The sequence below is a fragment of the Mytilus trossulus genome, chromosome 2 (genome assembly GCF_036588685.1).
Source record: "Mytilus trossulus isolate FHL-02 chromosome 2, PNRI_Mtr1.1.1.hap1, whole genome shotgun sequence".
Taxonomy (NCBI): Eukaryota; Metazoa; Mollusca; class Bivalvia; order Mytilida; family Mytilidae; genus Mytilus; species Mytilus trossulus.
This window is the reverse complement of record NC_086374.1, coordinates 3,059,794-3,086,786: the sequence shown is the minus strand read 5'-3', so window position 1 is coordinate 3,086,786 and position 26,993 is coordinate 3,059,794. Positions and strand designations below refer to the sequence as shown.

Sequence of the window (26,993 nt, the reverse complement as noted above, 5' to 3'; positions counted from 1 at the left end):
CAACTTGTCTTTTCACATTCAATTTCGCATGGAACTTTAGTCAACATTATGACTGTCAGATGTAATTTCTGATTTCTCATCCAAGTACTTAATTTTATGCTATTAAATTTCATTTCATCTAGCAAATAAAAAGTAGCTGGGAAGAATAAATCAGACAGTTTAACTATTCTAAAGTCTGCATTCTGAGGATAGTACAACGTAAATGAAACAGTGATAATAATCGAAAGTCGTACGCGAAAAATGCTGTGAAATATTTCCGTTTCAAGTCGTTACAAAACAATGTCAATGAACATCATTTAAACTTGTTTTTATACGACCGCAAATTTTGAAAAAATTTTCGTCGTATATTGCTATCACGTTGGCGTCGTCGTCGTCGTCGTCGTCGTCGTCGTCGTCGTCCGAATACTTTTAGTTTTCGCACTCTAACTTTAGTAAAAGTGAATAGAAATCTATGAAATTTTAACACAAGGTTTATGACCACAAAATGAAGGGTGGTATTGATTTTGGGAGTTTTGGTCCCAACATTTTAGGAATTAGGGGCCAAAAAGGGCCCAAATAAGCATTTTCTTGGTTTTCGCGCTATAACTTTAGTTTAAGTTAATAGAAATCTATGAAATTTTGACACAAGGTTTATGACCACAAAAGAAAGGTTGGGATTGATTTTGGGAGTTTTGGTTTAAACAGTTTAGGAATTAGGGGCCAAAAAAGGGCCCAAATAAGCATTATTCTTGGTTTTCGCACAATAACTTTAGTTTAAGTTAATAGAAATCAACGAAATTTATACACAATGTTTATGACCACAAAAGGAAGATTGGTATTGATTTTGGGAGTTGAGGTCCCAACAGTTTAGGAATTAGGGGCCAAAAAGGGACCCAAATAAGCATTTTTCTTGGTTTTCGCACCATAACTTTAGTATAAGTAAATAGAAATCTATGAAATTTAAACACAAGGTTTATGACCATAAAAGGAAGGTTGGTATTGATTTTGGGAGTTTTGGTCCTAACAGTTTAGGAAAAAGGGGCCCAAAGGGTCCAAAATTAAACTTTGTTTGATTTCATCAAGAATTGAATAAATGGGGTTCTTTGATATGCTGAATCTAACTGTGTATGTAGATTCTTAATTTTTGGTCCCATTTTCAAATTGGTCTACATTAAGGTCCAAAGGGTCCAAAATTAAACTTAGTTTGATTTTGACAAAAAATTAATCAGTTGGTTTCTTTGATATGCTGAATCTAAAAATGTATTTAGATTCTTGATTATTGGCCCAGTTTTCAAGTTGGTCCAAATCGGGGTCCAAAATTAAACTTTGTTTGATTTCATTAAAAATTGAATAAATGGGGTTCTTTGATATGCCAAATCTAACTGTGTATGTAGATTCTTCATTTTTTGGTCCTGTTTTCAAATTGGTCTACATTAAAGTCCAAAGGGTCCAAAATTAAACTAAGTTTGATTTTAACAAAAATTGAAATCTTGGGGTTCTTTGATATGCTGAATCCAAACATGTACTTAGATTTTTGATTATGGGCCCAGTTTTCAAGTTGGTCCAAATCAGGATCTAAAATATTATATTAAGTATTGTGCAATAGCAAGTCTTTTCAATTGCACAGTATTGCACAATGGCAAGAAATATCTAATTGCACAGTATTGTGAAATAGCAATATTTTTTTTTAATTAGAGTTATCTTTCTTTGTCCAGAATAGTAAGCAAGAAATATCTAATTGCACAATATTGTGAAATAGCAATATTTGTTTTTAATTGGAGTTATCTTTCTTTGTCCAGAATCAACTCAAATCTTTGTTATATTCACTTTTTACTACCAACTGATAAATTAAAATAATCTTTACCATTCAGTGATAACAAGCAGTTTTTTTACATCTTAATATTTTATGATGTATTTAAATGAGTAGTTATTGTTGCAAACTCCATTAGAAATTTAATTGAGATTAATTTGGAATAAGGGAAAGGGGGATGTGATTAAAAAAATTGGGTTCAATTTTCTCATTTGAAATTTCATAAATAAAATGAAAATTTCTTCAAACATTTTTTAGAGAGGATTAATATTCAACAGCATAGTGAATTGCTCTAAGAGAAAACAAAAATTTTAAGTTCATTAGAACACATTCATTCTGTGTCAGAAACCTATGCTGTGTCAACTATTTAATCACAATCCAAATTTAGAGCTGAATCCAGCTTGAATGTTGTGTCCATACTTGCCCCAACCGTTCAGGGTTCAACCTCTGCGGTCGTATAAAGCTACGCCCTTCGGAGCATCTGGTTATGATATTAGTTTAAAAAAGAATAAAAAAATGTCATACTTATTTAATGAAATAAAACGACATTTTGATTTAATCGATGTCCCGTTTCATCTATTCATAATGCATGACTGTGATTTCGTAATGCACCGGTATGATTTCGTAAAGCATGACTGAGATCTCGTAATGACTGGCTGTAGCAATTTCTCCGTTCATAATGACCAGATGTCGAAATTTTCCTTTTATAAAGCATGGGCATTTCTATACATATTGTAGTAAGTTGGTTAATAAATAATAATAATGTAAAAAAATTCTATATGATAATAATATAAAGTTCTAATAATAATGTAAAGTTCTAGATAATAATAATGTAAAGTTCTATATGATAATAGTATAAAGTTCTATTTAATAATAATGTTAAGTTCTAATAATAATTTAAAGTTCTATATGATAATAATGTAAAGTTCTATATGATAATAATGTAAAGTACTAATAAAAATTTAAAGTTCTATATAATAATAATATAAAGTTCTATATGATAATAATGTAAAGTTCTATATGATAATAATGTAAAGTTCTATATGAGAATTATGTAAAGTTCTATATGATGATAATGTAAAGTTCTATATAATAATAATGTAAAGTTCTAATAATAATGTAAATTTCTATATGATAATAATGTAAAGTTCTAATAATAATGTAAAGTTCTATATGATAATAATGTAAAGTTCTTTATGTTAATAATGTAAAGTTCTATATAATAATAATTTATTAACCAACTTACTACAATATGTATAGAAATGCCCATGCTTTATAAAAGGAAAATTTCGACATCTGGTCATTATGAACGGAGAAATTGCTGCAGCCAGTCATTACGAGATCTCAGTCATGCATTAAGAAATCTCAGTCATGCATTACGAAATCACAGTCATTCATTATGAACAGATGAAACGGGACATCGATTAAATCAAAATGTCGTTTTATTTCTTTAAATAAGTGTGACATTTTTTTATTCTTTTTTAAACTTAATATCATAAAAACAAGTTTAAATGATGTTCATTGACATTGTTTTGTAACGACTTAAAACGGAAATATTTCACAGCATTTTTCGAGTACGACTTCCGATTATTATCACTGTTTCATTTCCGTTGTTCAATCCTCAGAATGCAGACTTTAAATAGTTAAACTGTCTGATTTATTCTTCCCAGCTACTTTCTTTTTGCTAGATGAAATGATATTAAATAGCATAAAATAAGTACTTGGATGAGAAATCAGAATTTACATCTGACAGTCACAATGACAATGTTGACTAAAATTCCATGCGAAAAGACAAGTTGAAGTTCAGCTATGAAATTCCTGTATCTTCTTCACGGTAAGTTTCTTACTCTTTGTTTAATCGAAGAATTAAAACCATTTTTAAAAAAGAAATGTTATGAAACGGGCTTTTCTGTACTTGTCCTGTTGTAGTGTGTGGATAGCTGTATAATTTTGTATCTGAGACTCGAAGACTGTTCTTGAATAAAGTTGCCTTTATAGTTGGTTAATAAAAGTATCAATATATGGACTTTTTCATATTGGCCCTGTAACATGCCTGTGGTGTTAATAATGGCCAAGGATGGTTGATATGGCCCTGAGGCAACGTCGAGGGCCATTACAACTGTCCGAGGCCATTATTAATATCAAGGGCATGTTACAGGGCAATATGAAAACAATCAGATAATTTTTGACTGTCATCAGAATGTTTATCGTTTATATCTACGTTACAGTTTTAAGAAATCAGTCTATACCTTATGTCTATCTCTAACTGTGTCCATTAAAGTTGGGAATAAATTGAATAGAAAATAATCAAAGATCTGACATTCAAAGTCATTTCTCAATATTCCCCTGTTTGTTGAGAATATTAACAGGAAAGGACTTTTTGGTAAATGTTTTTATTTAATCCCTGCATGACTATCATAGCATCATGTATTTTTTGTTTTTCTTTTGCAAGTAACAAAACTATAACTTAATAGGAGGATTCATCATATTTGTTATTTTTCCTGGAATATTGATTACATGAAAAAGTCAAAACTTTTTAAAGAGGACATGTTTCTAGTCCTAACATTGCTACAATTTTATGCATTTTACTTGCAAAGGAAGAAATGGAAAAAAAAATATTCCAAAAAATATGTAGTCTTCACCATTAAAAAGTGCATACATTAATACTATAGTAAAGTTCTATATGATAATAATGTAAAGTTCTATATGATAATAATGTAAAGTTCTAATAATATAGTAAAGTTCTATATGTTAATTATGTAAAGTGCTATATGATAATAATGTAAAGTTCTATATGATAATAATGTAAAGTTCTATATGAGAATAATGTAAAGTTCTATATGATAATAATGTAAAGTTCTATATGATAATAATGTAAAGTTCTAATAATATAGTAAAGTTCTCTATTTTAATAATGTAAAGTTCTACATGATAATAATGTAAAGTTCTATATGATAATAATGTAAAGTTCTATATACATTTGATAATAATGTAAAGTTCTATATGATAATAATGTGAAGTTCTATATGATAATAATGTAAATTTCTTTATGATAATAATGTAAAGTTCTATATGATAATAATGTAAAGTTCTATATGATTATTATGTAAAGTTCTATATGATAATAATGTTAAGTTTTATATAATAATAATGTAAAGTTCTTATAATAATGTAAAGTTCTAGATAATAATAATGTAAAGTTCTATATGATAATAATGTAAAGTTCTATATGATTATTATGTAAAGTTCTATATGATAATAATGTAAAGTTTTATATAATAATAATGTAAAGTTCTAATAATAATGTAAAGTTCTAGATAATAATAATGTAAAGTTCTATATGATAATAATGTAAAGTTCTATTTAGTAATAATGTAAAGTTCTAATAATAATGTAAAGTTATATATGATAATAATGTAAAGTTCTATATGATAATAATGTAAAGTTCTATATGATAATAATGTAAAGTTCTATATGATAATAATGATTGTTCTTTATAATAATAATGTAAATTTCTATATGATAAAAATGTAAAGTTCTAATAATTATTTAAAGTTCTATATAATAATTTAAAGTTCTATATAATAATAATGTAAAGTTCTATATGATAATAATGTAAAGCTCTATATGATAATAATGTAAAGTTTAATATGATAATAATGTAAAGTTAACTTTCAGCTCTCTCTGTTCTTTTTGCACTATAATTATAAATAACTTCAGCTGTTTTCTAATACTAAAGTTGTATAACATTGTTTTGTGTATTTTATAGCTTCAAGTGTCAATACTTTTACTTGTTATATTGTCTCATTTATCATGTTGTGTTGGTCCAATTTTCCTATTTCCCTAGTCTAGACTCTAGACTTGTATGCTTTCTCATTCAAAATCATGTCAAGGTTAAATTTAAGCTAAACATTTTTATTTTTCTTCAAATTTAAAATTCAAAAACTGGATTCCTAAGCCTTTAAGACTGAAAGTAAACTTCATTACTTTTACCCAATTAGATTCTAATAAAATGTTATAAATTGAACACATTCAATGTTGAATGCTTTGATATTTGTAATAAACAATTGGTTCTCTTTGCTCATGTGAGATTCTGTTTTTTTAGCTATTGGACAATAGATACTTCATTGAAGGTCAAATAGAAAGCTAACAAAGTAAATAAACAAATATCTCAAGCACCCAACTAGTATTGTACATTATTGTTTAGGGTCCAGCTGAAGCACTGCCTCCAGATGTGAGATTTTTGGACTGACTCCTGCTCTTTCGTCAGGATGTTGTCACATTCCCCAATTCTATCTCGTCTTCTATGATATATGACAACAAAACAGTTTTTTTTTATGATCAATACAATACTATCATTATTATTAGTGGGGTACAAATTTACATGGATTTTGTGAGTAAAGGTTACAAGAAGTACATATTTATATATAGGCTTGAAGGGAGAATTTTGGAAAATCATAAAATCAAATATTTATGAAAATATGATTTTTCCTCATGAAAACTGATTTATACAAAAATACATGAATCCACAGTATTTGAAAAATATTAGTTTTAGGCTTACATCCATGAATGATTCAATGTGATTTAATGATGTGCTAGAAAAAAGTTTTTAATCAACTCTGTCACCTGTAATTTATGATTTTATAAGCATGTTAATTAAGCCATAAGTTAATAATAATTTATGACTACATGCTATGTAAAATTTTTTACTACAGTTGAGTTACCTTCATCCTCAAATCATGTACTGGTAGGATGTTTTAAACCCATGATTTGTTTTGAGATTGTGGATAAGAAATTAAAATGATGAGAAACCTACAATTTTATGTTGGTGTGTGATCTACCTATAATTGTCCTGGTACGATGTCCATGCTTACAACAGTAGGTTACTTATGTTTGTATTGTATTGTTAAATGGACAGTGATTAATGACCTTGATAGATAATGACCTTGATAGATACAGCAATAGATTAAGGTGATGGGTTGTTCCTTACGGGTATATCTTAATCCTTCACTTTCTTAAATTGTCAACATTGTTTATTCAAAGAAAAAAGGGAAAGCACAAACAACTTATTTATTATCTAATCCTAAAGATTACGTCAAGACTGTAGTGCCATTTCTCTGATGATTAAAACAAAAAATTAAGTATTTTGATCAAGCATTCTTTTTTTAAATACAATTTTTTTTTAATATTTCGCAATTTGATTTTGCATACAGGGGAAATTTGCTGTTATTTTTTTTTCTAGGAGCTATGCCCCTTTTAAACTTATTAGCCTCAATATACTAGTGCAACAGTTTGTCATCACAACTCCTTTAAAAGCATACAAAAGAATTTCATGAAACTTTGTAGATTATAAAGGACAAATTATGTGCATATCAACAGGAAATTATGATTAATTTTTCCCCTATGATTTACACCCCTTTAAACTTATAAGCCTCAATATACTACAGCAACAGTTTGTCACTGCAACTCCTCTGAAACCACAAAACAGAATTTCATGAAACTTTGTAGTAAATGAGGACATACTATGTTAATGTGCATGTCCACAAGAAAATTTTCATCATTTGACTTTTGTAGAGTTATCAGTCTTTGAACTTTGAAACTGGTGAGATTTTGTTTGTATAGTGGCGGAGGCATGGGATATGTTAGCATACTCACATAGGTTCTTTAATTGTCGAAGGCCTTATGGTGACCTATAGTGGCGGAGGCATGGGGTATGTTAGCGTACTCACATAGGTTCTTTAATTGTTGAAGGCCTCATGGTGACCTATAGTGGCGGAGGCATGGGGTATGTTAGTGTACTCACATAGGTTCTTTAATTGTTGAAGGCCTTATGGTGACCTATAGTGGCGGAGGCGTAGGGTATGTTAGCATTCTCACAAAGGTTCTTTACTTGTTGAAGGCCTTATGGTGACCTATAGTGGCGGAGGCGTAGGGTATGTTAGCATACTCACATAGGTTCTTTAATTGTCGAAGGCCTTATGGTGACCTATAGTGGCGGAGGCATAGGGTACTATGTTAGCATACTCACATAGGTTCTTTAATTGTTGAAGGCCTTATGGTGACCTATAGTGGCGGAGGCGTAGGGTATGTTAGCGTTCTCACAAAGGTTCTTTACTTGTTGAAGGCCTTATGGTGACCTATAGTGGCGGAGGCGTAGGGTATGTTAGCATACTCACATAGGTTCTTTACTTGTTGAAGGCCTTATGGTGACCTATAGTGGCGGAGGCATAGGGTACTATTTTAGCGTACTCACAAAGGTTCTTTAACTGTTGAAGGCCTTATGGTGACCTATAGTGGCAGAGGCGTAGGGTATGTTAGCGTTCTCACAAAGGTTCTTTAACTGTTGAAGGCCTTATGGTGACCTATAGTGGCGGAGGCGTAGGGTACTATGATAGCGTACTCACATAGGTTCTTTAATTGTTGAAGGCCTCATGGTGACCTATAGTGGCGGAGGCGTAGGGTATGTTAGCGTTCTCACAAAGGTTCTTTAACTGTTGAAGGCCTTATGGTGACCTATAGTGGCGGAGGCGTAGGGTACTATGTTAGCGTACTCACATAGGTTCTTTAATTGTTGAAGGCCTCATGGTGACCTATAGTGGCGGAGGCGTAGGGTATGTTAGCGTTCTCACAAAGGTTCTTTAATTGTTGAAGGCCTTATGGTGACCTTTGTTTACATCTTTTTATTTTGATACAGACAATTGATTTGATTTCCATTAACTGTAACAACAATCAGATAATTTTTGACTGTCATCAGAATGTTTATCGTTTATATCTACGTTACAGTTTTAAGAAATCAGTCTATACCTTATGTCTATCTCTAACTGTGTCCATTAAAGTTGGGAATAAATTGAATAGAAAATAATCAAAGATCTGACATTCAAAGTCATTTCTCAATATTCCCCTGTTTGTTGAGAATATTAACAGGAAAGGACTTTTTGGTAAATGTTTTTATTTAATCCCTGCATGACTATCATAGCATCATGTATTTTTTGTTTTTCTTTTGCAAGTAACAAAACTATAACTTAATAGGAGGATTCATCATATTTGTTATTTTTCCTGGAATATTACATATAAAAGTCAAAACTTTTAAAAGAAGACATGTTTCTAGTCTTAACATTGCTAGAATTTTATGCATTTTACTTGCAAAGGAAGAAATGGAAAAAAAAATATTAAAAAAAAAATGTAGTCATCACCATTAACATGTACATAAACGTACAGTGAATTTTAAGCTCTTTTTAGGTATTTTACGAGCAAAATGTATAAAAATATATTATGAAACATATAAAAAGTGAAATGATTATACTTTTTTCGTGTCTTGTATTGTTATTATTGTTTTGGAGTTGTTTACATCAATGGAGACGGAAGACTTGTTATGTCATTCTCTTCCTTGTTCACAGGTGTAAATTGTCCTTGGGCAGTCACAAGGCTTTGTTCTAAATATCCAATACATTGTTTAGGGTGGTAAAGCCATGGGCAATCACAAGGCTTTGTTCTAAATATCCAATACATTGTTTAGGGTGGTTAAGCCATGGGCAGTCACAAGGCTTTGTTCTAAATATCCAATACATTGTTTACGGTGGTAAAGCCATGGGCAGTCACAAGGCTTTGTTCTAAATATCCAATACATTGTTTAGGGTGGTAAAGCCATGGGCAGTCACAAGGCTTTGTTCTAAATATCCAATACATTGTTTGCGGTGGTAAAGCCATGGGCAGTCACAAGGCTTTGTTCTAAATATCCAATACATTGTTTACGGTGGTAAAGCCATGGGCAGTCACAAGGCTTTGTTCTAAATATCCAATACATTGTTGAGGGTGGTAAAGCCATGGGCAGTCACAAGGCTTTGTTTTAGATATCCAATACATTGAGGGTGTATGACATTTGCACCGATTTTTAAAAATTTTCATTCTTTCAATTATGTGCCAATTTCCTTTTTAGCTCACCTGGCCCTCTGTTGTCCATCGGCATCCGTCGTCGTATAGATAGAGATAAACTGTAAGCAGCGATAATGTTCAGCAAAGTAAGATCTTCAAATAATTCAACATGACCAAAATGGTCAGTTGACCCCTTAATGAGTTATTGCCCTTTATAGTCATTTTTTACCAACTTTTTGTAAATTTTTCTAATCTTTTACAAAAATCTTCTCCTCTGAAACTACTGGGCCAATTTTCACCAAACTTAGCCACCATCATTATTAGGGTATCTAGATTTAAAGTATGTGTGTTGACCAAACATACCAACCAAGATGGCCGCCATGGCTAAAAATAGAACATAGGGGTAAAATGTAAATTTGGCTTATAGCTCTGAAACCAAAGCTTTCAGAGCAAATATAATTAGTATTTAATTTTTTTTTTAAGTCAATATCTATCTGTCCTGAAATTTTCAGATGAATCGGACATCAGGTTGTTGGGTTGCCTCCCCCCTATTTGTAATTTTTAAATAAATTTTGCTGTTATTGGTTATTATCTTGAATACTATTTTAAATAGAGATAAACTGTAAACAGCATTGTTTTATGGTGTTTTTTTATACTGTGGAATGGTCTTTTGAAAATGTCCTTGGGCAGTCAGAAGTCTTTATTATAACTATCCAATATGTCAACTTGTTGTTTGTAGTTATCTGTTTACTGTGGAGTGGTTTGTAAATTGTCCTTGTAAAGACACCAGACTTTGTTTTAAATCTCCAGTATGTCAACTGTTTACCGTGGAATGGTCTGTTGAATGTCCTTGGTCGTAAGCAGGCTTTGATATATATCTCCAATGCATTGTTGTATGTTAGTTATCTGTTAACTGTGAAATGGTCTGTAAATTGTCCTTGAGCAGTAAGAAGATTTTGTTATAAATATTCAATATGTAAATTATTTGTTTACTGTCCATGGTCTGTAAATTGACCTTGAGTAGTCAGAAACTTTTTTGTTAACTGTGGAATGGTTTGTTACCTGTCCTTGGGCAGTCAGAAGCTTATTAGTTTTATTGTGGAATGGTCTTTAAATTGTCAATCGGCAGTCAGATGTCTCTTTATTAATATTGTATATGTCAGTTAGTAGTTTATGGTGGAATGGTCGGGGCATATAAGTGTTGAAAATATGCCGCACAGTCCTGTATTTTGACCTTCGAGTACATTAGTAGTGCATATAAACTTTCCAATCTAGGATATAATTTTTTATGAGACTTTATAGTAAAAGTGGCACTGTTTTAACCTCAGAAAAAAATTGCAATGTGTATTTACAGAAATACAACCTATAAAATTGTAAGACAATACATGAGTTAACAAAATCTAGAATATGCCCGGCCCCTAACCTAAAAATGGGAAGACACAAAGGTACACCCTCAGACCAAGGATTTTGTAAGCCATGTAAAGATGACATTGAAGATAAAGTTCATTTTCTACTTCAATGTCCATCACTTAGATTTGGAAGGTGTGTTATTGCTGATATATTGTCTAAATTAACCAATTTTAAATCTTCAAATAACCTCTCAAAATCAATATGGTGGATGTCAAATGGAGATTTTAACAATATGGTAATAAAATGGTTAAATATCTTAAGATGTGACTGAGGGTCATTGACCCTCTTGCTCTTCCAACACTTGCAGAAAAATTCCAACTGCACCATTCAAACTATGATTGTTGTCTCCCTTTTCGTATCTTTTAATTAGTTTTAGTTTAATGCTTTCAATCAACAAAAATGATCATATTCATTGGTATACAGTGATTATGATTGTAATTGCTCTGCTCCTTTGAGGCATCGTAATTGAGAAATAAAATTGTTGAATTGGATTGTCTTGTCTTGGAAGTAAGTATGATTGCCATTACAACACTTATTTCAATGACTTTCACTTGAACCTCCTGGTTGACAGAATAAGCAAATCACACAATAAAATGGGGTGCAAATGGTAGTCTTGCTCAATAATCCTTGAGAGGCCTCGGAACATTAACAGTTACAATATGACCTTGAACAATGAGAAACCCCGATATCTTATGATTTACAAAAGATCATACAGTAAAAAATTGGGAAAGATTTTTAAAGAGAATTAATAGCCTTAGTAAAGGTTCCTATAATAATAAATGGAAAGCATGTTTTGTAAGAAACCTTTTAAATGGAATAAGACCAGGCTGTTTGGTTCCCTACCAATTAAAATGAATACTACAATTTAGTATCTACAACATCATTATAGAATAAAATCTATTTGTATACTAAATAGTATTGAATAATGACAATGTAAAATTCCAATGCAGAATAAACAAATGCTCATTCACCATGAGTCTGTAAAACATTGAAGTTTAGATATGATCCCTTTGGCCATTAATTACAGGGGACCTCATTATACTTCAAGACAGAGAGGTTATAAACTTACTGAAAAAGGACCAAAATATTGTCCACCCACAAAAATAAATTGGAAAGCGTGTTTTCATGTCATAAAGATGCTCTTTCATTATAAAGTAAAAATTGAAACTTAGATCTGTACTTTTTGCTGTTGTTGAGGAATGTAGAAATACCTTACCAGGTCCTGACTGGGTTTTAACCTGAGTTTTCAGAGAGATGACAAAAATGAAGGTCAAGTTTGATATTGACAATTTTCTTTTTTACCATTCAGGAGTTATGGTCCTTGATAGATTACAAAATAGCACATTTTGCTGTTTCTGTTTAATAATTTATGAATCCTCTCACCTGTAGTTTTCAAATTATAATATATTCTTACAAAAAACAAAATGGAGTCCATGTAATATTTTAACCATTTTCACTATTACCATTTAGGAGTTATGGTCCTTTATATGGGTTCCATTCAACTATTTATGAATCCTTTTATCTATTGTTTTCAAATTATATAACATTGTTACTAATGACAAAATTGTGGTCAAGTTTGATATTGATGATTTTCAATTTTGCCATTCAGGAGTTAATGGTTAATACATTGTATTGGAAATTTGCACTTCATGCTGTTTCAGTGCAATAATTTATGAACCTTCCAGACAATCCTTTTCAAATTTAAAAATGCTGTTACTGATGACAAAATGCTAGCCCTATTTGATATTGACAATTTTTATTTTTCTGTTTAAGAGTTACAGTTTCTGGTATATTGGACTATACATACAGGGCAGGTTAATAAGCCTGAAAGCAACATTTAAAATACAGAAAACACAGTTTGCTGTCAATTTGACAGCTCATTTCTTGTCATTATTTTTTTATGCTTGTATCGATCTGATGAGTTAAGCCCTTTCCAGTTTTTGTCAAGCCTGCAACTTTTGTTGCAGAAAATTTGACATAGGGATAGTTTTCCGTCTGCAGCGGCATTAACTAACTTCTTAAATGCTGTATATGTTAATGTAGAAGGTGGAATCAAGATTGTTAGGTGAACATGTCCAATTGGCAGGTGTCATCTGACCTTGACCTCATTTTCATGGTTCAGTGATCAAAGATTTTTTTTTTTTTTGGTCTTGGTTTTTCTTTAACAGTATTCAATAGGTCTACTAAATTTGGTGTATGGAATAATTGTAAGTGCCCAGCTGGCATGTCAAGTTTTTGAGTTTTGGTCTTTTTTGATATGCAAAAGGTCAACTATATTTGGTGTATGGAATTTTCTTTATGATGTACATGTCAGTCTCGCAAGTTTTGTTTGACCTTGACCTCAGGGTTCAGTGCTCAGTGTTAAGTTGTTGTGTTTAGGTCTGTTTTTCTAAGGATATAAGCAATAGGTCAACAATACTTGTTGTATGGAATGATTGTAAGCTGTACATGTGTGCCTGCCATGGTTAATCTGACCTTGACCATATTTATATGGATAATTGACAGGGGTCAATATTAAAGCTGGTTTGGTGGTCCGAGACCAGTAGAATTTGTGTCGAATCGGTAGATTTTGACAGCTGTTGGTCCGGCAGACCAGTAGATACTTGTTTGATGGAAATTGATGTTTGCATTGCAATCTTGTTTAAAACAAAAAAATTACCTGCGAAAGCAATGAATTGAGTTAATTAATATCTGGTCCTTCACAACAACACAAAAGGTGGAAATTTTTGGAAGGAGTTAAACCGCCAGACAAAAAAATTAAATGCAAAAATAAAGTTTATGAAATTGATAAAAGGAAACATAATTATAAAAAATCCTGGGAAAATCATCTTGAATGGTTAAATTATATAGTTGATCGCAATGAAAGGAATTGCATAACATGTGAAAAATGTGCAGTGACAGACCTACATGAAGATAAGAATTTTTTTGTAAAGGGATATTCAAATTTTAAGTTAGATTCAGTACTTGCTTAATTGAACAATCAGAATAGCCCAACAAATCTACGAGAATAAAGGAGAGGAAATCACTTTTCTTGTTTAACATATGTCAAAGAAGACATGAAAATAAAACCAAACATCTTTCATTTATTTAATTTAGTGTTTGTCAAATGAATGTCATTTTTGTAAGACCTGTAGATTTTTCAGTCTACTGGTCCAACTGGTCAGTAAACGAAAAAGCTTAAATTTGACCCCTGTTCATTGGTCAATGTTTATTTTTCTTGTTGAAGTCTGTTTTTTGGAAACTTTTAGTTGGTCTAATTGGCAATCATACCACATCTCCTTATTGTTTTAAATGTTTGGTAGTATCTCAGTTTAATTCCAGTGTTGTAACTTACCCAAGCATGGTATTTTTTTAAAGAAAAGTTATCCAATTAGGCTTGTAGTGAGGAATTTGTAAGAGTGGTTACATATCCCTTCTGTTACTCCTTAATTAAAAGAGTATTTTTACGATGAAGGCCATATGAAAAAATAGATAATTGTGCACACAAAATATTTTGAAATTAAATTATATATAAATACATGTAACAACAAATATTTTAAAATTATAAAATGATAAATGCATTCTGTAATGTTAAATTAATATATGTAAGTTGAAATTCAGTTTGTAAATCTAATGGGTAATGTCTTCACTACAATGTCAAATGCCTAAGTACAGTTAAATGAATAAACTAAAACAATTGTATCCTACTGGCTCCATGATAAGTTTTTCTATGTTTCCCTTACACAATACACATATTAAAGTTTTTAATCATTTCCTTCTCTCAATATTAGTTATGTTCTGTCAATCATATCATTCGTTGTCACATTCAATATTGGATTTGTCTTTATCTTTGTCACAGCCATTTTCACTCATCATCAAACAAATGGTTCTTTCTCCTGTTTCCTGTTCAGAGACAACTCTCGTTTTACGTCTTTCCAGTAATGAAACTATCTTGGATGACTTCCTTACACTTATATTTTGTAATAGTTTGTATTCCCCACATAGTGATTTCCAGAACTTTTTGTAGCCTAACTGAACTTCTTTAATTCTTACTGCATAGATGATTGGATCACAAATTGAGTTCAGTAATAGTAGAGAATACAAGTACTTGTTAGCTAAAATCAAAGCTTTGATCAAAGTAATGTCCTTCAACAAAGCTTGAGGATCCACATGGATTTTAATAAGAAGTACAGTTTGAAGCGTGAATAATGGCATCCAGCACACAGTAAAAGTTCCAATTATCAAAAGTGTTGTTATCAAAGTTTTAGAATTGTGTTCTTTATTGAAGGTCAATAAGGTCAGACGTTTGTTCATCTTACGAACTTCACAATATATCCTTAGGTACATGAAAACAATACTAAGAAGACAGACAAAAGTAAAAGCTATAACCAGATAATCTCCATGGAAATCATTGTACATTATGTATTCACAGTAGTTCAATTTACCCTCTTCAAAACTTCCTATCCCAGTGAAAAAGTTAACAAAGGCACCAATAAATGCCACACTCCACATTGAAATGATGATAATAACGCCATTACGCTTATTAAGGAGAAAAGCATACTGGTATGGTCTTATAATGGCCAAGTAATGATCTACAGCCATCATCAGCAGGTTCAACAGTGATATCAGATGGGCCATTATGTTCAGAGAACTGATAACCGCAAATGAACAGGCAATTGAGATTCTTTCATTGGCAGTAGCTGTTAATGGATTCAGAGGTTCATGGACAATATTCGAAATTTGGTGAGCTAAAACACTGATAACAATGAGAATATCTGAGATGGCTAGACTTATAATTAGTTTAGAATGAGTCGTTAATCCATTTGGTATATTATATGTTCCACACACAGCAAAGAAATTAAGAATCAGAGCCACCATACTTAGAGTTATAGTGATAATAGTTTCTGGTTCGGTAGAAGACGATTCTGTTGTTTGGTTGGTTTCAAAAGTAAAATTCATTGATGACAAAAATTCTTCAAATCCTGTTAATTTTTCCCTTTCAAGAATCTTTTCCAAAAATGAGATATTGAATTCCATGTCTATGGTATTGTGGATTTCAATTGCTTAAAAGTTAATTGATTCCTCTGGCCCAAGTTGATGTTTTATTTTTTTACAGATATGTTATCATAACTAGACAACGATTTAGTTCCTTTTAACTCCTCTTTTTATTTTCTGGTTTATAGTATATGTCTCTCTCTAGAAATCCACTTTGTGAATTCCTTCTTCATTAAATGCTTCATCCGAAATACTACATATTAATTAGTGAGATAGTTGTTGACTTCACTTAACTACGATTTATGACAGTTCTTCTCAAGTTTCTTTGAAGTTTCTGAAATTAGAATATGACAAATGATTACTTTATTTGTATAACCTTATAAGATCTTTTTAAACAATAAAAGAAGAATAGTAATTAAATTGAGAATGGAAATGGGGAATAATTCAAGGAGACAACAACCCGACCAAAAAGCAGAAAACAGCTGAAGGTGACACTGATGGGTCTTCAATAGTGAATACAGCGAGAATGTCTGGTATCAGAAGGTGTGCTTTAGCTGGCTCCTAACAAAAATGTTTAGTAGTTCAGTGATAATGAACGTCGTACTAAACTCCAAAATATTTGAAAGAAACTAAAATTAAAATTCATACAAGATTAACAAAGTCTTAATTAGTAAGCGTTCTTTAAAAAAAACCAAAAATATAATTTTGTAATTTTTTTCCCCTTACTAATTGATACCAGTTATTTTCTTTTTAAGGCAAAGTTTATGGAATTGTGATGTATTTCAGATTTTATGAAGTTTTGTATTCATATAAAACTCATTTTTTTTACATCTATTAACTATAAAAAAAAAAAATAGTGAAAAATGTCATCATATGTATAAAATTTCTGTTTAAGGCCAGAGAAAAAACAGAAGCAATTTTTCACTTGAAATTGTGATTTCTCAAATAATTGTGTACAGCCACTCGAAACATTAAAATACCGAATTAACATGGAATTTATATTTAAAAAAAATCAAGCACAAGAAATTATGGAAATTACATAATTTAAAATAATTCCAAGTTAAAATCACAGACAGATAGCCTGTAAATTAGTAAGGCTGAAATGTTCACAGCACTAGAATAATTTCAGCAAGTTGTAAAAGCACATACAAGTTTGTCAAAGTCCAGATTTTTTCTGAATTACAAATACTTTGCTCACATTGCAATTTAAAAAAAAAGTGCTATTCATAAAATTACTTTAAGAATTCTCAATAAATATTTTTGACAAATAAAACCTACTTTTTATTTGTATTCCAAATCATTCCAATATCTTTTATTTATTCCAATCACAACGACACAACCACTGTTCACCAATGCGTTTGCAATAATGAAATATCATTTCACTGCAATCAACATTTTCAATATATATTCATATTTTATGGGCAATCAAGTTCTTGAGTAAAATGTGGCATCCAGAATTTTTTTTTAATGCGGAAACTTCACAATTTTTGATAGGCTTGTTGTCCCAGACACAAAACATTTTTGGTTAATATTCCATAATTTATTCTTCCCTCAGCAAAACAAGTTGATTAGCAATATAGATCTCCTGTCCTAATTGATATTGACATTTGTTATTTATTTCATAGTATTCTCTCGTAAATATTAATTTATTACGACACAAATTAATTAATTACAAAATCTTCACACGATAAAACTCTATTTATAAGCTGATGTTTAGGTGGAGGATTTTAAAGTTGTCATTTTGATTGGCAGTAGATAATTTTTCCTTTGTCTGTGTGCACTTTCCGTTAGTTTTCCTGTATAATTCTTCAGACTTACGGAAACATCATACGTATGTGTATTGCTTGAAAAGTAAAAGTTATAAAAAGACTTATATAATATTTTACATTCTGGTTGGACAAGATTTGGCAGCAAATTTTAGATCTTTATAATTACATGTAAGATCATAAACAAAATTAGAGTAAATTAGAGTGTCTGCATATTATAGAAATTATATGAAGTTGAAGACAGTGCAGAAAGTTTCAGTCCTAATCCTCCAATATCTATACGTTGACATGATGCCAATGTTGCTCTCTGTCAAACTTTAGCTCAATTACCTCTTTCTGTGTGATGCCAATGTTGCTCTCTGTCAAACTTTAGCTTAATTACCTCTTTCTGTGTCGAACACAAGTAAACTTGTTTATTTCAGAAGCAGGTAATTTTACTTTAAAGTTAGTACCACATTAATTATGTCTTACCTGTTGATGAACTTGGAATTTGACTTTGAAGATTGAAGTGGATAGAAAATATACCTTTTAAATGAAAATGGTCTCTCAGATAGAAATCTCTTGGGATTCAATCACCCAATATAAAAGCCAAATTTGTCACAGATATATGTTACATAATATTATATTCTGATTCAGGTCTTATAATCATAAAAACTTTAAATCATCCTAATGATGTATTCAGGAAATAATCATTAAAACTTTTAATAAGATATAAAATAACTATTAAACTTTCAATCAAAAATAATCTATATATAAGATAATAAAAAGCTTCAGACAGTGTTCTGTTTCCTAAAACTGTTATAAGCAGTGCAGAAACTTATATATTGGTACAACAGAAGTTGCTGTTTTAGTTCCACAAGACATTGCCGATAGTTATGCATGAATTTCACAAAAATACACTTCATCAAATTTGTTACATGAATTTTCAAGAAGTTGTAAAGAAAAAAGAAAACATATATAATCTATTTCAGGGCATACAGTTTTGGGGAATATTCACTTTATGCTATTGGCTTTGCTCATTGTTGAAGGCTGTACAGTGACATTTAGTTGTTAATTTCTGTGTCATTTGGTCTCCTGCAGAGAGTTGTCTCATTGGCAATCATACTATAGAATTGAGAAAGGAAATAGGGAATGTGTCAAAGCGACAACAACCCAACCATAGAGCAGACAACAGCCGAAATCCACCAATGGGTCTTCAATGTAGCAAGAAACTCCCACACCCGGAGGCATCCTTCAGCTGGCCCCTTTTAAAAAATATATTTACTAGTTCAGTGATAATGGACTTCATACTAAACTCCGAAATTATACACAAGAAACTAAAATAAAAAATCATACAAGACTTATTTCCTGTATGACAAATTCTAAATTTCTTTGAAATCATTTTAACTCTAAATAATATTTAGGAACGCCATAGTACTGGAGTTTTCCGATTAGAGGGAAATTACTATTGTTCTTATCTGATTTTATGAGATTTCACTAAAGAATTTTACACTGACTATATAAAAGAATATTTGTCCTTATCTAATTATTTTTTGGAACCCAAACTGAGAATGGTAAAAATATATAACCTTGCATTGGCACAAGAGCCTTTCATTTGGAACTAAGTCTGAGTCATATCGAGGGATATAAGCATCACAAAGCTGTTCTTTGAGATATCTTTTTGCAGCTTGTTTGGAATCTGCTGAAAGAGATGTTTTGAGTCTTTCAAATTTTTTGTTAATTTGGTCGCAAGTTAACTTCTACTAAAAAAATAGAAAGTTTACACTTTTTTTCTTTCGAAAAAAGGTTTTCAACCGAGATGTGCAGATTATAAATGATGGCCAAGGTGAACATATTTTATGATAATTGAATATTGTTATATTGAAAGCTTTAATATCTTCTATTTGATAAAGGTCAAGGTTCACTATTGGCACAAAACTGCCTAACTTTATTATAAAACACCAAAAAAGTCACAATTTGGTTCATAAATGGGTCAATTTTAAAAGCCTCAGTTTTTTTCATAAAACTACATTATATTCTCCAAAGTAGGAGTATTTTGGACATTTTGTCAAAATACAATAATTTTGTGCAATTTCCAGACTGAGACATAAAAGCTTCAGGAAAACCTTGGCCACCACCTATGATCTAAAATGTTTATTGTAGGGGTCTAAGCATTATAAATTTTAAAGGAAGGTGCGAAACAAAATATATCTTTGTCTTACTAGTTTTATCATATAAGTATTTCTAAGTGAAATTTGTCATTTTTTAGCCCAATTTTAAAAACATCAAAAATTTATAGCAGATTTTAACCTTTTAACTGTTAATGAAATTACTCCTTTGTCTTTACATCTGAAAATCTGGAGTAATTATAAAATAATTAAATTTAGACAAACATACTTACGTTTTTTCCTTATAATGTAGAATTATTACACAGCAGTTATAATTTTCATCCCTTACCAAACTTTGTACCTGAGAAAAGAGACTGATTAATCAGTCAACCAGTTTTTTAGTTGGACTTCATTATTTATTCATATATATGTATACATTATGTCCAAGTGATGAAGAATATTTATTTCCTGAGGGATAAATCTGGACATTAAATGTGTACTATATTATGTTTAAAATGACACCATGAAAAACAGACTATGAGATTATTTGTATATATTGGACCTTGCTTTCATAAATACTGTAAACCAACTTATTTTCGTGAGTGATTTAATCTGCAACCTTCACGAGTAGAAAAATAACACAAATATAAATTAGAAAATCGCAAAATTTAACCGAAGCAAAGTGGACTCGGCAAGGAATAAAACAAAATAAAGTATCCAGGAAAATAAGTTGGTTTAAAGTAACTGATGTACGGAAACATTAACCTTGCTGTGTACTATGTTTAAGCTGGTTTTTTTTTAAAGGACATGAGAGATCTTCTGGAAAAGTTTTGAGTGATATAAAATACTATATAACGAAATTTTACTTTCTTTGCTCACATTAGTTAGATATTAATAGAAAACAATGTTCTTGAAAACTGGCTTTCCTGTCAGGCCCTGACGACCTGTCTCTTTTAATCAGTTTGTGGTGGTTTTTGTTCTTTTCTACGCTTTCTGGTATTTTATTTAGCTCCACTGATCACAAAGGTTTATTAATATAAAGTATATAATAAACTTATGGAAACAATTGATGGATCAAATTAAACTGCAAATACAGGACCAACAAATATGTAGTTGTGGTGGTCCAGTGATCATTGGGGTGGTCCACTAACCACATAGCAAAAAAGGATTTTGAGAACTGTGTAAAAAATAGAAAGTTAATACATCAGTATCTCACTGCAGTACTGATTTGAATTACCAAACTTTGTACCTGAGAAAAGAGACTGATTAATCAGGCAACCAGTTTTTTAGTTGGACTTCATTATTTATTCATATATATGTATACATTATGTCCAAGTGATGAAGAATATTTATTAATCTGGATATTCAGTATTTACTACATTGTGTTTAAAGTGACACTATGGACATTAAACCATTTATTATTATTATACCCCTTGATTTTTGAAGCAGGTGTTATATATAGAGAAGAGGGTTAGTGGGAATGTGCCTAGGTTACTATACATTTATACTAGATACTCTGACAGTTTGGCTGAAATTGATACAGCAGGGGAAGGAGAAGTTTTTTTTAAGTAAGCAAACTAGATGAAGAAATAGTGAACAAAATTCTTTAAAGAGCAACAACTCCTGAAGGGATCAATTAACAATTTTGGTCATATAAATTTATCTGTAGTTCTTACATTGCTGAACATTTTTACTGTTTACAGTTCATCTTTATCTATCATGACATTCAAGATAAAAACAAAAAACTGCAAAAGAATTCATTGATAAATTTAGATTTAAGCAAAGAATAACAGCTGAGCAATTCAGGCTCTTGAAAGCCTCTTGTCTTTATAAATGCTTGATGTAATTTGTGATCTTCTACCCTCTATCAGACCCTATTGTCTTAAACAATATATCAGATATCTTTGTGTGAAAAACTATTCTATTATTGAACAATTTATTTATTGGTGAGGTTTTTTTTATTTTGATGAGTGATCTGTTTTATCTGAAGTCAATAGGTTAGTAAATGTTGCATTTACATGCATAATAAGTTCTTAGTTAGTAAATAATAAGTTCTTAGTTAGTAAATAATAAGTTCTTAGTTAGTAAATGTTGCATTTACATGCATAATAAGTTCTTAGTTAGTAAATAATAAGTTCTTAGTTAGTAAATGTTGCATTTACATGCATAATAAGTTCTTAGTTAGTAAATGTTGCATTTACATGCATAATAAGTTCTTAGTTAGTAAATAATAAGTTCTTAGTTAGTAAATAATAAGTTCTTAGTTAGTAAATAATAAGTTCTTAGTTAGTAAATAATAAGTTCTTAGTTAGTAAATGTTGCATTTACATGCATGATAATGGTTAAAAAAATATTCGAGTAAATGTGGTGCAATTTGATTTCATTTCTAGGCACAATAAAAACCACCTGAAAAGTAGAGAGTGGTGCATATTGATACGTTTTCAAAACTGTAGTTTGTGTGAATTGATTCTGGCCATTTGTTGAAGGGGGTACTATTAAAAGATTTTAAACAATTAATTAGGATAGGAATAAAATCATCAGAGTAACAAATATTTACCTGAAAACATCGTCATGTATAGTCATATTGATTCATTTCAGCAAGAACAATACTGAGTGCATCATTATAAGAAAATACCAATTGGAGAGAATTTTAAAGTGAACATTTTTCATTTTTGCTTGAAAAGAGGTCTCAATTTTAAATAGTTTTTATATATGATTTGAAAACCAAGATAGATTGATATTTGATTTTTTTTTTAATTTTTGTCTTCCGGAAGTTTTCATTTTATTTTAAAGACAAACAAATTTTATTAAATGTACTCTATTTTATAGACAATCTTAATTTTAGCTTTTGTCACTGACTTGCACTTTTGAAATAAAAATGTATCTTACTTTTAGCTGTTTAAGGATTGTCACATGTACGAGACACATCACTTGTTTAGTCACTCCATTTCTGAAAACTTTTGGCAATCATACCACATCTTCTTATTTTCATATATCTTGGAATTCAGCCCATAATCTAATGATATGATGCGACTTATTGACTACTTGAAGGATTAAGTATTCTTAAACTATTTCCATCTGAAATTTTATTTTATTTTGGAAACCTAGACGTTCTAGTTCACATATAGAGAGTCTGGGTTCCTCAAAATAACGCTAAGCCCAAACCTTGATATATAAGACAGTATTTTGTAGTCATTGGTGTTATATTTGATTTGAGTATACCATTCTTAGCTACATATTTCAATGGTTCCATGACTTCATCACTAATTCTTTATTTTCATTGGTTGACAGGTATTGTGTGGAGTAATATGCTGTATGTTAGTTAAAAAATATGATTGATTAAGAGAGTTAGGGAGAGGAAATCACATGACATAAACCAATTCCTGGAAGAATAGTCTAAATGTGTTAAATGACAGTCCAACATAACTGCTGCTTAGTTTTTCAACAAGATCATTTGTAAAAGATAGGAATTCAAGAAATTAAACAATTATTTACTATTTTTTTTTTCTTTCTTGAAATTGATTTAGTGTAAATTGAAATGTCATTTCTTTAAATGCTAGACAGAATAAAAAAATGTAGAATATAATCATCCAAGATTAATTTATAAGGGTAAGGATGGACTTTTAAAATACCAAATTAAAAAGCGTTATTAAAATCAGCTTTTTTTGGATGTTGACTGTATGAGGTACAAAGTAATGTTAAAACCTAATATACATAGTGGGGTTATTTCCCGTGATAGCAAACTACCGTATATCAAATGAAATATACAATTGCACAGAAAGATATGAAATGTATTTAAAATCTACAACCTAAGGCTGTATTAGCATGTACTGTATGCATTACAAAAGAATTAAAATGTATTATAAAAAAAATGATTTATCTATCTTAAAGCATAAAATGGAGTTGGCTTTCTGAATTTTATTAAATATAATGATATCTAAACATGGATTCAACAATTGATGACTTGTTACTTTGCTGAAGGAATCCTGCTGTAAATTATTTATTTGTATGATATAAATGTATTATAGAGTTATATTGTTTTATTAATACATGACAGAAAATAATGACCCAGGCCACTATTGCACTTCTAGTGTTACCTTTTATAGATAAAGCACTATCATTGTCATGTACAAGTCAATTGGAAAATGTAAAAAAACACAAAAACCAACAGTAAATGTGACAGCATGTTACAAGCAGACAATTTATGATCTTATCAGGGACAGTGGTACTCATATACATTAATTATTGAAATGGATAGTTTGTCTGCTCTATGGTCGGGTTGTTGTCGCTTTGACACATTCCCCATTTCCATTCTCAATTTTATTATCTAAAAAAAAAGACAAATATAAGACATGTGTATGTCTAAAACGGATGACTTTGGACACAATAATTAGTTATCAGTTTATGTCTATTCCATTAAGATAAATAATAATAATATTAACATCAAGATAAATAATAATTATAATATAATAATCTACCTGCTCTTATCTGTGTAAGCTGTGTTTGCATGCTGTATAGATGATTTCTGCTGAACCATCACAAATATCCCTAAAAATATCTATGGTTGAAAAGGTTACAGTCAACTTGTTTTTCTATAACCATATCATATGTAAAACTATTCAAATTTTTGTCAATATAAGTTTTGAAATAAATGGCCTCAAACTATACTATCAGTACATTACTACAATGGTCAGTGTAGATATGTGAAGAGTTCAGGGACAGTCTAATTGTACATTTGATAAGTCTTGATGAAGATTATACTATATATAAATATATATTGCTGGATATGACATAATAAAAACACTGTACTGGTCTGCATTATTTAATGTCCATGCCAATATGGTATTATAGAGGTTTTATATGTATTTATCAAACTTAAAATTACATATTCGATTATTAGATAATCAAAAAGTGGGTAATATTTTAACACCTATGTAGGACTTACAGGAATTATATAATAATAATATCTTGACTTTTTTGTTGCCCCTGACCCTTCATTGTACATGTCCAGTGTGAATAATGTTACAAAGGAGAAAATTCGGTATTTATTTTTGACTCCGATTATAAAGTTCAATGTTACAACAGGGAAAAAAAATTGAACTTGACTTAAAGACATGTGAGAAATCTAATAGATCTCTTTGTCTCAAATTTTATTCTAAAGCATTCATTTTTACATCCCAAATAGGTCAGGATAAAAGATTTTGATGAAATTTGACAAAAAAAATCTGCCGGTTTTCAACCAACTTTAGAACCAGGAAACATTAAATAGAGTTTAGGCGTCGACAAACCAAATAATGAACTAACATGTTTTTCATGTCTTTACCAACATTATTTCAAAAGATCTTTTTGGTTCATGTATGTCTTTTTTAGCTCACCTGGCCCGAAGAGCCAAGTGAGCTTTTCTCATCACATGGCGTTCGTCATCGTCCGTTGTCCTCGTCGTCGTCATTAACATTTTACATTTTGTGCTTCTTCTAGAGAACCACTGAATGGAATGAAACTAAACATAGCATAAATGTTCCTTATGAGGTGCTGACCAAGTGTTGTTACTTTGTAGCCGATCCATCAGCCAGAATGGCCGCCAGCGGGGGACTTAGTTTAACATAGGACCCTATGGGAAATGCATACAAATGTCTTCTTTTAGAGAACCACTGAATGGAATGAAACCAAACATAGTATAAATGTTCCTTATGAGGTGCTGACCAAGTGTTGTTACTTTGTAGCTGATCCATCATCCAAGATGGCCGCCAGCGGGGGACTTAGTTTAACATAGGACCCAATGGGAAATGCATACAAATGTCTTCTATTAGAGAACCACTGAATGGAATCAAACATAACATAGCATGAATGTTCCTTATGAGGTGCTGACCAAGTTTTGTTACTTTGTAGCTGATCCATCATCCAAGATGGCCGCCAGGGGGGGACTTAGTTTAACATAGGACCCTAGGGGAAATGCATACAAATGGCTTCTTTTAGAGAACCATCAAATGGAAAGAAACCAAACATAGTATGAATGTTCCTTATGAGGTGCTGACCAAGTGTTGTTACTTTGTAGCTGATCCATCATCCAAGATGGCTGCCAAGGGGGGGCTTAGTTTAACATAGGACCCTATGGGAAATCGAAATGCATACAAATGAATTCTTTTTAGAGAACCTCCGAATGGAATACAGCCAAACATAGCATGAATGTTCCTTATGAGGTGCTGACCAAGTGTTGTTACTTTGTAACCGATCCATCATCCAAGATGGCCGCCAGTAGGGGACTTGGTTTACCATAGGACCCTATGGGAAATACATACAAATGACATCTTTTTCGAGAACCACAAAATGGAATACAGCCAAACATAGCATGAATGTTCCTTATGAGGTGCTGACCAAGTGTTGTTACTTTGTAACCTATCCATTATCCAAGATGGCCTCCAGCAGGGTACTTAGTTTACCATAGGACCCTATGGGAAATACATACAAATGACTTCTTTTTAGAGAACCACCGAATGGAATGCAGCCAAATATAGCATGAATGTTCCTTATGAGGTGCTGACCAAGTGTTGTTACTTTGTAACCAATCCATCATCCAAGATGGCTGCCAGCAGGGGACTTAGTTTAACATAGGACCCTATTGGAAATGCATATAAAAGTCTTCTTCTAGAGAACCACTGAATTGAATAAAACCAAACATAGCATGAATGTTCCTTTCCTTTATGAGGTGCTGGCCAAGTGTTGTTACTTTGTAGTCAAATTTGATCTTTTTTTATATGATTTCAAAAACCCAAATAGAGTCAGGTGAGCGATACAGGCTCTTGAGAGCCTCTAGTTTGATATTTTATACTATACTACTATAGTGTGTCATTCTATGTTGTGATGTTACACTATTGTTTCAGATAAGAGTGAAGGTTAGTACCTATTAAAAAGTTTAAACCAGCTGCAATAGTTTGCAACTGTTCTTAGTCAGGAATCTGATGTTCAGTAGTTGTTTTTTGTTAATGTGTTTCATAAGAGTTTCTATTTTTTTGTTTTTTTATATCGATTAGACCATTGGTTTTCCCTGTTTGAATTGTTTTACACTAGTCATTTTTGGGCCCTTATTAGTTTGCT

At 31.0% G+C, this 26,993-nt stretch overlaps 2 protein-coding genes across 5 annotated transcripts in view; one reads left to right on the top strand and one right to left on the bottom strand.

Annotated features, from left to right (window-relative positions):
* LOC134706280 (DNA mismatch repair protein Mlh1-like) overlaps nucleotides 1-26,993 on the top strand; it is a 149,169-nt gene that overhangs the window by 31,486 nt on the left and 90,690 nt on the right. The window lies entirely within an intron of this gene.
* LOC134706278 (melanocortin receptor 4-like) lies at nucleotides 14,547-24,625 on the bottom strand. 4 transcript variants are annotated; one of them, XM_063565054.1, is made up of 3 exons: nucleotides 24,377-24,625; nucleotides 20,192-20,259; nucleotides 14,547-16,379 (listed from the first exon to the last, which is right to left on the bottom strand). In XM_063565054.1, the coding sequence occupies exon 3, from the start codon at nucleotides 16,085-16,087 to the stop codon at nucleotides 14,861-14,863; it is 1,227 nt and encodes a 408-aa protein (XP_063421124.1). In that variant the 5' UTR covers nucleotides 16,088-16,379; nucleotides 20,192-20,259; nucleotides 24,377-24,625; the 3' UTR covers nucleotides 14,547-14,860. The 4 variants fall into 4 exon arrangements, with proteins under 4 accessions (XP_063421124.1, XP_063421125.1, XP_063421126.1 ...); XM_063565055.1 differs by lacking the exon at nucleotides 20,192-20,259; XM_063565056.1 differs by lacking the exons at nucleotides 20,192-20,259; nucleotides 24,377-24,625 and adding an exon at nucleotides 18,283-18,382.